The 12542-nt window shown below is 45.4% G+C and overlaps 1 protein-coding gene across 10 annotated transcripts in view; it reads left to right on the top strand.

Moving 5' to 3' along the window:
* The window catches only part of DNM1 (dynamin 1), a 148403-nt gene extending 137716 nt beyond the window's left edge, over positions 1–10687 (top strand). For 2 of the 10 annotated variants that reach the window (XR_009557002.1, XM_060270173.1), the window contains exon 20: positions 6120–10684. Coding sequence is in view for 7 of the 10 variants with exons in the window: in XM_060270173.1 (XP_060126156.1) it covers positions 6120–6192 (73 nt within the window). In the remaining 3 variants the exon portion in view is untranslated. Of the gene's footprint in view, positions 1–143 lie in introns of all 10 variants that reach the window. The other 8 variants (XR_009557001.1, XM_060270174.1, XM_060270177.1 and 5 more) reach the window with 7 other exon arrangements.
* Positions 10688–12542: the final 1855 nt, after the last annotated feature.

Raw genomic sequence — 12542 nt, forward strand, 5'->3', positions numbered from 1 at the left:
ATTGGTCATTGTGCTTTTTCACAAGTATCTGTGTGCACGCACGTGTGCATGTGCACACGAGTGTGTGACTCATTTTCCAGACTTGCGTGGCCTCTTGCCTCAAATTGTCTGAACAGCCATGTTGCTCTCGTGTTGTCTTTCAGAATCACTATCAGTGACCCTTGAAGATTGGCAGCTACGGTACGTTCTTCACTCCCACTCACCCCTGCCTCCCTCAGCCTCTAGTGATGCATGACTCAGTGTTAGTCTTATTCCACCCAGCCATGCCTTCCCATTCCCCTGTCCTGCCACCTGCCTCTCCTAGGTAGTTCTTATAGATATCCTGGTCTTCAGAAGCAGGCCCTGCAAATTCCTGCTCGTTAGAGCGTTGTAGTGGAAATGTGGGAATTTTTTTGCTGCAATTAATTTAAATTATGTGAAAAGAAAATAATTCCCCCCACTGACCATCCGTCATAGTCCTCTTAAGTCCCATAGAACTGGACAGTTGGGAACATGATTTTGAGAAGGAGGGAGGAAGAGAGTGAGTTTGTGAAGAGTATACCATTATCTGGGAGGTTCACCTTAATAAAGGACTTTTCTCCCCAAGCTTTCTTCCACAAACATTGGCCAAAGCAGACCGCTGGTCCTTCCATCCCAGGATCCTCTCCTCTGTCTGGACTCAGGAAAAGAGGGAGGCCTCTCCCATCACCTTCTGCTTTTTTTTTTCATCCTGTGCACTCCCGTACATTTCAATTGGGCTGGCACCAGAGCAAGACCAAGTCTCTTGGGGGCTTTCTCCACTCTCATTGACGTCCACTTGGGTCTCTGGGGAGGGTCTCCTTGCAAACCACGAAGACTTTCCAGCTCTCTTCCGCTGGGTTTGAAATGGATCATTTAATAATTTCCCGACGCAAGGCATATACACGGTTGCACAGTTGATCACCCATAAAGGGGGTGGCTCCTGCACCTATTCTAGAAAAGGCAAGTTGTGCCAGCAACACAGTTGTTAAAGGCACAAGGCATCATCTGCTTTATTCCTGTAACTGTACACACTTCTCACAGCAAGCTGCTCCTGTTAGAAGAATGACTCCCTTCAGCAGGATATAGGATATGCCTCACATCCCTTCCTTCTGAGTGCTTAGCAACATACTCAGCAACAGTAGGGCATAGTATCTGCCTAACAAGCCTTAGGACATTGCATCAATGTTTTGCTTACTAACTTCCTGTTTGACTTACTTTTGTTAAAAAAAATGAAAGCTAGTCCAGGAGGGAATGGACATGAAAGACTCCCAAATCATTCAAAATTCTACCCCAAAATGAACTTTAATTCACCCTTATTTTACCCGACAATTATGGGAATTACTTTCAGATGTAGTCCAGAGGTTTGTGAACCAGTTCAGTGAACTTTGTTCAGCTGGACTAGTTCATTCCAAGCTCTGTGACTTAGGAAATATCCCAACTCTACCCCAAACCCCCACCACTGCCACACAGCACCCTCCTTGTGAAACACAGCAGCTTGCAATCAAAGTTGCTGGGTCTCAAACTTCCTACTGAATGTGCTTAAACTAACTCCTTTGGGGTTCTGGTTCCATATCCCTTGGTACTGTTTTACTTGGTGTGTTGTGACTCTCAAGCCTCACACATTGACACTCAGGGATGCACAAATTTCATGGCCACACCCATGCCATGGAACGCTGCTTTATTTGTTCCTAAACAAGGTGACCAAGTCTCAGTAAGTTCTTTGATCTATCTAGATATCTAATTTCACTTTATCCCTCCCATTCTATAAGATGTTCAGGATAATGTACATGGTTCCCTGTCTTTATCTTCACAACCTTGTGATGTTGGTTTGGTTGTGTGACAGCAACTGGCTCAGAAAGCTTTGTGGCTGAATGGGGATTTGAGCCCAAATCTCCCTGGTCTTAAGTTCAGCACTCTAACCCTTACACCCCTACTGCCTTGAGATTTAGTCAGCTTCCACAATGAACCTGTATGTGTGAAAAGACTGTAGGAGCCAAGCATCTGACTTGAACTTTGTGCTGTAAACTTTATTCCACCTTCTGATCTCTGTACCCATTTTTTCTACATTGCAACAAGAGAGCCTTTCTAAGCCTTTCTTGCCTTCTCTGCTTCTATTTTCCTTTCTCTCTTCCAAAACTTTGCAGCAGCATTTTTGTTGAACGCCAAAGAAGGGCCTTGGCAAGCATTATTCTCTTTGGGGTTTCCAGTTAAGGTAGGAAGAGAATTCACAACAAAAGGTAGGGCAGCAAAAGAGATACTTTGGCAATGAGGAATTGAGTATTAATAGGGCCTGGGGGGCAGTAAAGAAACCCAACTGCAGATTCTGCAGCTGAGAAAGACAGGTTCTAAGAGTAGCAGAGATAATAATAATGTGCATTACATAATTCTACTTAGATTCACAGGATTTATTGCACATTCAGTCATTCAGTTCCCCTCCCCTGCTTCGTGTGCATGTTTGCGTGTGCGTGCAAGAACAGTTACACAAGCAAAACGGGTTTTTTTTTCTTCATGAACATGAGGACCAGACAGATTTGTTTTGTTTTTTGAAGCGTGATTATAAAAATGCCGTGGCCTGGGCCAGGTGGCAGGTGCCATGCTGGCACAGTAAACTAGTGTTCTGGGTGGCTCATACAGCCTGTTCCACAGCAGTTATGAGAGAGAGAGAAGGGGGAATATCGAAAGCAGGGGCAATGGTCTCTTGCTCCCTAGCAAGCTCCTCTTAGGAAGCCCCCTGTCCTGGGGGTGGTTTGTTGCCAGGGGAGCAGTGAAGCAGGAGCAATTTGGCAGTATAATAAATCACACTGAGCTAGAAAATCTGTCTTATTGTTATTTGTGTCCTGAGAGGCTGAAGTTGTGTACACTAGCTTTTAAGCATATTTGTAGTGCAATTTTCCCCTTCCAGAATTCTGGGCACTGTAGTTTACCCCTCCCAGAGTTCCAATTTCCAGCAAACCATAACAAACTAGAGCACCCAGAATTCTGGAAGGGAAAGACTGCATTACGAATGTGTTGTTAAGGAGTAATATGTGTGTGACCAAAGGTGAGTGCAGGGGTGGGCAAAGGCAGCAAGCTGTGGAATTGCACTCACATGAAAGAGGCAGAGATAGAAAACCTTTTGCACATACTTGTCTTTGTACATGAATGTAAAATCTTGAAAAATGTCCCATTGTGGGGAGTATCTCCTGTAAATTTAATCAATCAATCATTTTTAATATTGTCACAGACCTACGAAGACAGAGCATACACAGAATAAAAGCCATGAGCATTAAAACATACACTTACTTAACATACGATTACAAAAGATAAAAGCATGAGATACAAATGGAAATTAGCATGAATCTTCTTATGAGACCTTTGAGCCTAGAACAGGAACTTGGCCACTAATTCTGTTATTATTATTTTGTATCAGCCAAGAAATATTCCAGGTGCCATTCCTGTGTCCTTCTGGGGTGTTTACTCACAAGGGGGCAAAGTAGTCTGTTGCAGAAGGGAGGCAGTTAAATCTATAGATGCAAGGCCAGCCTCCAGCCATTGACCAGTGGTTAGCACTCACTATGGGATTCCAAAAAGGGGATGCAAAAAGTTCGAAATAACACTCTCAACTGTTGAACTAAATCCTGAATCCACATTGGAACGACATACAGCAGCTGAAACAAGATGTTAGCCTTATATACTTTCACGGCAGCAGGGATAAATTGTGCTCCCTTACTATAGGAAAAAATGGAGCACCACTTCATTATACTCTGAGCAGCTTCCACCACCCATCTGTGTTGGAGTAGTCCAAGAAAGTGTGTAGGAAAACATAATGCCCCAAGTATCTAATCTTCTTGATTTGTGTCTATATACCAACCCTCTATTCTCTGCTTATAAATCTGCATCTAGAGAAAAGACCTTGTTTTGTTGTGCTAAAATTAATTGTATATGCATTATCCTTATGTAATACTAGAATGAATTTTCAAGGCCTGTTTTGGACAGTGGCGTAAGTACAGCATTGCCTGCCTCAGCCCCTGCCCTTCTAAGTTTGATCAAGGCCATTGGTGTGGAGGAAGAGAGTGAGCGGAGAGCAGTGGCGTTCAGGTGGAGGTGCTGATTTCCCCTTGGCACATCTCTGTATCATCCCCAGTGAACCTGTAGCTGTGGAGGTATGCCATGTGAGAGGTATACCATGCAGCTCAGGGGGACTGTAACTTGGTGTTCCATCATCACGGCCGTTTTGCAGCAACTGACTTGCTTCCAGAACATCATCTCTTTCCTGCTTCCTGTCCGCCCTCCTCAACAGCAGCTCAGAGGTTGCCATTCAGTTCTTGCCAGGCTGTTTGGATGCAGGAGCTGGTCTTTTTGAGGAGGCTTGGCTGTCGCCCGTGCATCCTTCTGGGACTCGCTGTTGGGAAACTTTGCCTGCCCAGAGCCTGGATTACAAAGAGCACCAAGGAAGTCACAAACAATCATTTCCCTTCCAGTTTTAAGAGAAGAGTTGCTTTTGCATCCTTCTTGCATTACAAGGTTCCTATGCAACTCCCATGTAGCAAATGCTTTTGTGTGTAGAGCATGACGTGTTAGGATCCTTCACACCTCTAAATAGCCACACAGTACACATGCTGGGAAGCTATGCCTCCTCAAGGCAGTGCTGACTTTAGACCACTACAAAATGGAGCTTTGTTCTGGTTGGAGCTTATTAAGGGGGGGGGATACAAATGTAGGTTTGAGAGAGGAAAATGGTAGACCAAAGCAAACTCTTTCATGGTAAAGGGCAAGCCCTGGTGACAACTTCTGCTCACAGTGGTTTACATGCATGTAGGATCGTCACACAGATAATTTAACTTCTCTGTTAGATACATTTACTGTGCAAGAGCCCACAGATAATTTTATACTAGCCTGGGCTATGGCCATGGAGATGGAGAGCCCCTCTGGGATTCTCCCAATCTGTTCCCAGACACCCAACCTGATCAAGCCTCGTGACATCCATGCACAGTGGCAACCCCCACAGTAAGAAAGGTTATGTGGCAGACTTGTCTATAATACTGAGACTATACAGTAACTTAAGGTAAGTTCCAGGAAATGAATCAGTACTGGAAAATGAGTGCTGTCAAGGTTTACAGCACCTAAAAAAAATGGATGCACCAGGATATGAATTTGCTTTGCAAAAATTAGGCCACACTTCAATCTTTTCTCAAGGCAGTTCGCACAGTAAAAATAAAACAAATATAACAAGATAGTAACAAAATCAAAAAGCATAAATTAAAACAGGCAGCAATAAAATAAAAAACAAGCTAACATCACATGGAAATTGGCAGAGGCTGGTGCCTGCCTGTCTCCTGCTGAAGCAGTTTGGGGTGACATAAACAAGGGTGAAGCCGTTACTAGAGCTGAAGGACATACCGTAGCTAAGAGGTGCTTCACCTTGAGCACCCTGCAGCTCAAAGGCAACTTCTGACCACGCCAGTCTGACAGTGTGAAGCAGCCCTTGGTTGTGGCTGGAGAGGTTCAAAAAGACTGGGAGTTGTCAGTTGGAGGGGGGTGGAGGGAGGCATGCTGCAACCTAATTTCTGACTAAATTTGTTCTAGGGTTATAAAGAAGTGTTTGAAAAAGCTGGACTCAGCTAGTGGTCAAGCTCAAAAAGGTGCCCTTTACTCTCAGAGCAGGGGGTGCCTGATCCAGACTGGCCGGCAACTTCTGAAACAGCCCCTCCCGGAGGACACCACCCATTCTGTGTAACATTGCTCCTCACTCGCTTGGTATAGTAGCATCACAAAGGTTGTGCTGCATGTTTCTCAACACTTACCTGGGTACCAGGACCTCCCTTCTGGAAATTGGACTCTGGTTTCTAGAGATCCTTCAGTGGGATTCTAAGTGAACATCAGTAATCCATGGGGATTTCATAGATCTGCGTCAAGGGCGGCTTCTAGCCTTCCTTTTTAAAGCAGCAACAATGAAATTGATCCATTTTTAAAAGGCTATGAATAACAACTTTGTCCTCTCTGGTCTAAGTGAAGGCCAAGGTCCTGGTCTGGATGAGGTGGAGAAGCATGTAGGGATTGTGACTGACTGCCATGGCTAACCTGTGTGTGTGTGTTCTCTTCTCGTCTTTCTCTCTCTCTTCTTCTCTCTGCTCTCACAGCCGGAAGGGCCCTGCCTCACCTACTCGACCCACCATAATCCGACCAGCTGAACCGTCCCTCTTAGATTTATAACCCGAGGCCTGTAGAAAGCTGGCAACAAGTTCTGTGCCCGGGGCTCTCCCCGCCCCAGCAACCCAACCCCTTGTTCCTCCCACAGGCACCTTCACTCCCCTCTTTCCCCCATGTCGTAAAATGCTCGTTAGTGATTGAGCTCTTCTTCGTCTTCTCTCGTGCATCCTGTATTGCTTTGTGAGCGTAGAGTAGTCCTAGTTCAGTGGCATGGGGAACTTGGAAGGACATAAGATCTTTGGAGCATTGTTTTTACAGGAGCATTGCTGTGCACCAAAATGGCAGTTGTGGACAACCTGCCTGGTCTGCGCATAGCGTCCTGCCTGCGTTGGTTAGCTGTAGCATCTAGCTCTAATCTATAGCTACGTAACAATTAACCCCCCTGCTATAGTTAAGATGAAAATTCTGGAAGAGGATAACACATGAAGATAATATTAACAAAAACGTTTTAACATTCTTGAACATTATTGGTAACGTCTGGTATGTGGGTTTGAGTCAAAGTGCAAACTTTAGGGAACAGTTGACACATCCTTCTCTCAAGCTGGGGACAGGAAAGCAGTTGTGGAGGGCTTACTGAATAATGCCGTCTTGCAGACCAAGAATTCTCTCACTATCTCGAGGTGGAAGGAGCCAACACAATGTGCTACACTCCATTTTTTGAAGTAGCAAAAGAAGGTTAAGAGAGGCTGGTTTTTCCAGGCAGCTGGCTTGTATTACCACTTGCAACTGACTTTCCACAAAGCAGGAGAGAGGTTGATAGCCCTCCTCTCCACAGAAATGGACTACATATCTAATATTTCCAGGAGTGGGCTGTGTGTTTTAGTGCAACTACCATTGCTTCAGACAAACAAACAAAAACACTACTCGTTTGATGTCATGATGATTCTCTTGATTCTTCCAACCTTCACTACTTGCATGCTGATGGTTCAAATATGTAATGTGGGGGAAAATGTTTGTAACTGCTAGTCTTGACATCCTCTTCTCTGGCTTCTTTATGTATATGTTGAGGGGTAAATATAGAAATATTTAAAGTGGGGTGGGGGGAAAGATCTGCAACATCCTGTCCTTTTGAAAGCCAGCTTTAGACATCCTCCTTGGAAAATTTCAGCCATCCCCACTTACAATTTTTGTTCCTTTTACCCCAGTGCTGTTACTTTTGATTTTCTGTTGGAAGATCCTTGACGTCAACTTCTGATGTCCAATCCTTTCCACATTTTAACTGTTGTTTTACATTTTTGTCCCTCTCCCTCTCTCTCTCCCCCCCTTGTTTTTTTCTTTTGTGTTCTTGTCTCTTTTTCCTTGAATTCCAGCCGTCCTGGCAAAGCTAGCCCCTCCCGCCCGGAGAGTCCAAAACCACCATTTGACATGTAACCCTGCTCCCTTCTTGAGATCCATCCTTTATCTGCCTCTTAGCTGTTCTGTCCTGGAATGGTCCAACGCACATGTTAAAAACACAGCTTTGTTCTGTTGTAGCTTGTGGCTTGCACATATCAGATGTGACTCTAGTGAAACTGGCTTTTCTTCCTCCCAGTTGCTTTAAAGGAATTTAAACACAAAAAAATGAGCTATATTGTAGTAATGAGAAACATATCGTTACTGTTATATAAATATCTATAAATATCTATAAATATAAAGATCTAAATATATATGGTGTCCAGATGTTTTAAGCCTTTAATGCTTCTGATGTTTGAGTTTAGCAAATACTCGAGTAAGGAGATTATATATAATGTACACATGTGAACCCAACAAAAATATAACCCATAACCCAGAGGTCTGAGATTGTCAACTCCCTGCTGTACACAGTTGGGTTATTGTTGCCCCAAAATTGTGGTGAATCTTCGCAGTGCTGCTAGTATCTGTGATGCTGTCTGTGATCTGTCAACTCTTGTTTATTGGCTGAAAAATAAACTATTATTTCTGTATAACTGAGTACTCCATGTCTAGAATAAAACACTCTCTCAGTGCTTCCAGGCTCTTATACTTAATGCTGTCAAGTTATTTGTGGCAAGACAAATAGAAGGCTGCACACATGATGGCAGTGACAGGAGCAATAGGTCGAAGTCCTGGTTTTACAGTTAAACACGCACACATATTCTGAATGGGGTTTTTAAAAGGAAGCATCACCATCCACTGAAAGTGCACCATCTCATTTGGGTATTATTTACACATACCAAGAAAAGGTTCTATACAAAAACTCCAAACAACTTTAATTGGAGTAGATTCCACGGTTCTTAAAAAGAAAAACTCAGCTGTTTTCCTTGGCAGGTGATTTTGACAGCCAACACATTGTTATTATTGGTTGTAGTAGTACCCACTCTAGGTGGCTTCCAACAAATATAAAAGCAAAATCAAACATTAAAAACTTCCCTCTATAGGGCTGCCTTTAGATGTCTTCTAAAAGTTGACATCTGATGGGAGGGTGTTCCACAGGGTGGGTGCCATTACGAAGAAGGCCCTCTGCCTGGTTCCCTGCAACTTGGCTTCGCACAACAAGGGAACCACCAGAAAGCCCTTGGCACTGGACCTCAGTGTCCGGGCAGAACGATGGGGGTGGAGACGCTCCTTCAGGTATACTGGACCGAGGCCGTTTAGGGTTTTAAAGGTCAGCACCAACACTTTGAATTGTGCTCGGAAACGTACTGGGAGCCAATGTAGGCCTTTCAGGACCGGTGTTATGTGATCTCGGCGGCCATTCCCAGTCACCAGTCTGGCTGCCACATTCTGGATTAGTTGTAGTTTCTGGGTCACCTTCAAAGGCACATTGCTCTACGGGAGATAACCAGCGGGAGATAACCAGTGCATGTACCACTCTGGCAAGACAGTGCGTGGGCAGGTAGGGTCTCAGCCTGCATACCAGATGCAGCTGGTAGACAGCCACCCTGAACACAGAATTAACCTGTGCCTCCATGGACAGCTGTGAGTCCAAAATGACCCCCATGCTCTGTACCTGGTCCTTCAGAGGCAGAGTTACCGCATTCAGAGAGTCCCCCACACCTGCCTGCCCCCCTGCCCTCCAGAGACAATACTTTATTGTCTGGATTCAACTTCAATCCATTAGTTGTCATCCATCCTCCAGCCACCTCAAGACACACAAGACCCTCACCGCCTTCACTGGTTTTAAGAGAGGCAGAGCTGGGTATCATCTGCATACTGATGAACACCCAGCCCAAACCCCCAGATGATCTCTCTGAAGGGCTTCATATAGATGTTAAAAAGCATGGGAGAGGAGGGAGCCCTGAGGCATCCCAAAAGTGAGAGGCCAGGGGTCCGAACACTCATTCCCCATCACCACTTTCTGGACATGGCCCGGGAGGAAGGAGCGGAAGGAAACAGCTTTCACCTCTGTCCTTAGCTGGAGATCATTGACCTGCATGACCATGGTCCTCCAGATGTGCCACCACAGGCTCACTCACTTTGCCCAGGAATGCAAAATTTGAGACTGGTCGTAGTTGGCAGAGTCCAAAGGTGTTTTTTTTTAAAAAAAAAATAAAGTGGTTTGGTAACTGCCTCTTTAAGGAGTTCAGGGAATTCTCTCACAGAGGAAAGTATTCACCATGCTAGAGAGCGCATTGTCCAGCCTTGCCTGGCCCACAATGAGAGATCAACACAGAACCCAAACTTGTGCATTATGTTTAAGTTGCAATGTCTTCCTATATAGCAGGGTGCATTGCATTGAAAAACTACTCAGATAATAAAATCATAGGTCAATATAAAGGTTCCATGGATGGTTAAGTCCAGTCAAAGGTGACTATGGGGTGTGGCATTCATCTTGCTTTTCAGGCCAAGGGAGCCGGTGTTTGTACACAGGCAGCTTTCCAGGTCGTGGCCAGCATGACTAAACCGCTTCTGGTGCAACAAAGGACTATGACGAGTGCCAGAGCGCACAAAAAACAGTTTACCTTACGGCTTGCAGCAGTACCTATTTATCTACTCACACTGGTATGCTTTCGAACTGCTAGGTTGGCAGGAGCTGGGACAAAGCACCTGTTGTGTGGATTCGAACTGCTGATTGAATTGGGTGGTGCCACCCACATCCCAGAATCATAGAACTGTAGCGTTGGAAGTGACTGCAAGGATCAACTGGCCCCTGCAATGCATGAATTTTTTTGCACAATGTGGAGCTTTAACCCCAAACCCTGAGATTTAGTCTCATGCTCTACCACTGACTTTCCAAACTGCAGTGTGTAGGATCACAGCTTTGCGTGGGCATGGCAGTGGGAAGTAAATAAATGGAGAGCGAAGAAAATCCACACGCCCTTTATTTATTCACATGCACACCCCTACCTGTGCAAAGCTGCAATCGCATAAAGTTTACCCAGCTTTGGGAAGGCAGTGCCAGGGCTCCAGAGCACTTGTGCTGCCGTCCCAAAGATGGATAGAATTACTTTAGCAATCTTTTGAGGTCAATATTTGGCACTCCCAAATGGATCTTCTCAATAAGGCTGCATCTCAGCTGGTGCCCTGTGCAGGAAAACTGCCCGATCCCAGATCTTGCACTGCAGCCAAGCAAGGTGCCTGGCTCTACAAAGGTGGCTCAAGGGTCCTAGAGCCCTTCTCTCCTTCCCAAAGCAGGGCAAGTACTTCCCAGGCTTCCAGCATCCCAGAGCCCTTGGGCCGCCCTCCCAAAGCCAGACAAAATGGATGGGACTTTGTAATTTTCTATAAAATGGTGCCCTGGGCAAGGACAATATTTGAAGTCCCCAAGTAGATCTCAATTTTGCACCACCTCAAATCAAAGCCGTGTGCAGGAATACTGCCGGTACCACTCATAATCAGCTGAACAAGGCTCTTGGCTAAGCACTGTGCAGGAAAGCTGCTGATCCCATATGTGCATAGCTGCCAAGTTATCCCTTTTTTAAAGGGATTTTCCCTTATGCTGAATGGGCTTCCTCGTGAGAAAAGGGAAAACTTGGCAGCTATGCATATGTGGCTAAGCAAGGCACCTTACTTGGGAAGGGGGCTCCAGAACTCCAGTGGGGTCCTAAAGTCCTTCCCTCTGTCCAGCCATCCTCCTGCGGGGAAAACTGCTGCCGCCACTTTTAATCAGCCCTGGCTCTGGAAAGGAGGCTCCAGGGCTCTGGCAGGGTCCTAGAGCCCTTCCCTCTGCTTCACCTTCCTTCCAAGGCCAAACAAAATGGACGGGACTTTGTAATCTTCCATAAAATGGCGCCCTGTGGAGGCCAATATTTGGCGCCACCAACTGGACCGTCTCAATTTTGCACCACCTTGCGTCAGCACCCTGTGCAGAGAAACTTCCAGTGCACTGCGGCAAGCAAGCTGCCTGGCTCTGGGAAGGAAGCTGCAGGGCTCGGCAGGTTCCCAGAGCCCTCCATCCTTAGGAGACACAAGACACTTGCAGCAAAAGAGCAGAACCCCGGTTCCCGAGGGAAATGCATGCATCCCCCTCCCCTCCCGCTGCTTCTGTCCAGGGGGAAGGATTGTTCCGTCTTCACAAACCCCTTCCACATGAGAGACAGGTGTTGGTTAAAGTGAGATAAGGGATGGCTTTCCTGAGGTAACAAAAGGGAAGCCCCTAAAATCCCACAGCTGGAGGAGAGGACAACTTTGTTTCTCAGAAACAATCTTTAGAACTACAATAAAGCACAGTGGATCCATTGTACCTTTTCATTCAATTCTGGGGCTCCACCACTAGAGGTGCAGTTAGGATTTTTGGGTGGCTGAAATAGCATAGCACTATGTAAAAACGAGAACAGAATGGTGGACTGGAAACAGTATTAAGTACCTACAGGAAAAGCAGGGCTTGTATGCCCTCTTCTAGATAAGAGAGAAGGTTCTGCTACTTGAAAGGGTGTGGAGATCGACAGACTGAAATGAGCATCCAACATTCAGAGAGGCCAGAAATGAAAAGGGCTGCACGAGGGCTGGGCAATGTCTGGTTTCAGGATCGTGATATATCAACAGCTTAACATTGCGATATACCGATACAGAACAATGTCTGAAATAAGGCTGAACTCTGAAGAGACAAACTGGGTAATCTCCTGGCAATTGCTACTACATAGGGGGTCTAAAACTTACAAAATTTAACTTTTCTTTAACTGTTATTTTATAGTACAGGTAATTTTTAAATTAGCACATTTTCTCAAAAATTAAAGCTGTAGAAATTAGTAGCATAGATATCAAAGGTAATGTGAGAAAATGTTCCCTAAAAGACATGAGGGAGACACAAACACACACACAGAACGGGAGAAGGGAGGAAGGATGCTTAAACAAGAGGGCAAGGTTTATTTTCATTTTCTTTAAGTCAGAAGTAAAAAACCCAGTTTATTTTTCCACGGGCCTAGCAGCAGCTTCCAAGAGAGCCCCAGCTGAGGGCAGCAGCAGTTCAAATGGCA

This window comes from Zootoca vivipara, chromosome Z (genome assembly GCF_963506605.1).
Source record: "Zootoca vivipara chromosome Z, rZooViv1.1, whole genome shotgun sequence".
Classification (NCBI taxonomy): domain Eukaryota; kingdom Metazoa; phylum Chordata; class Lepidosauria; order Squamata; family Lacertidae; genus Zootoca; species Zootoca vivipara.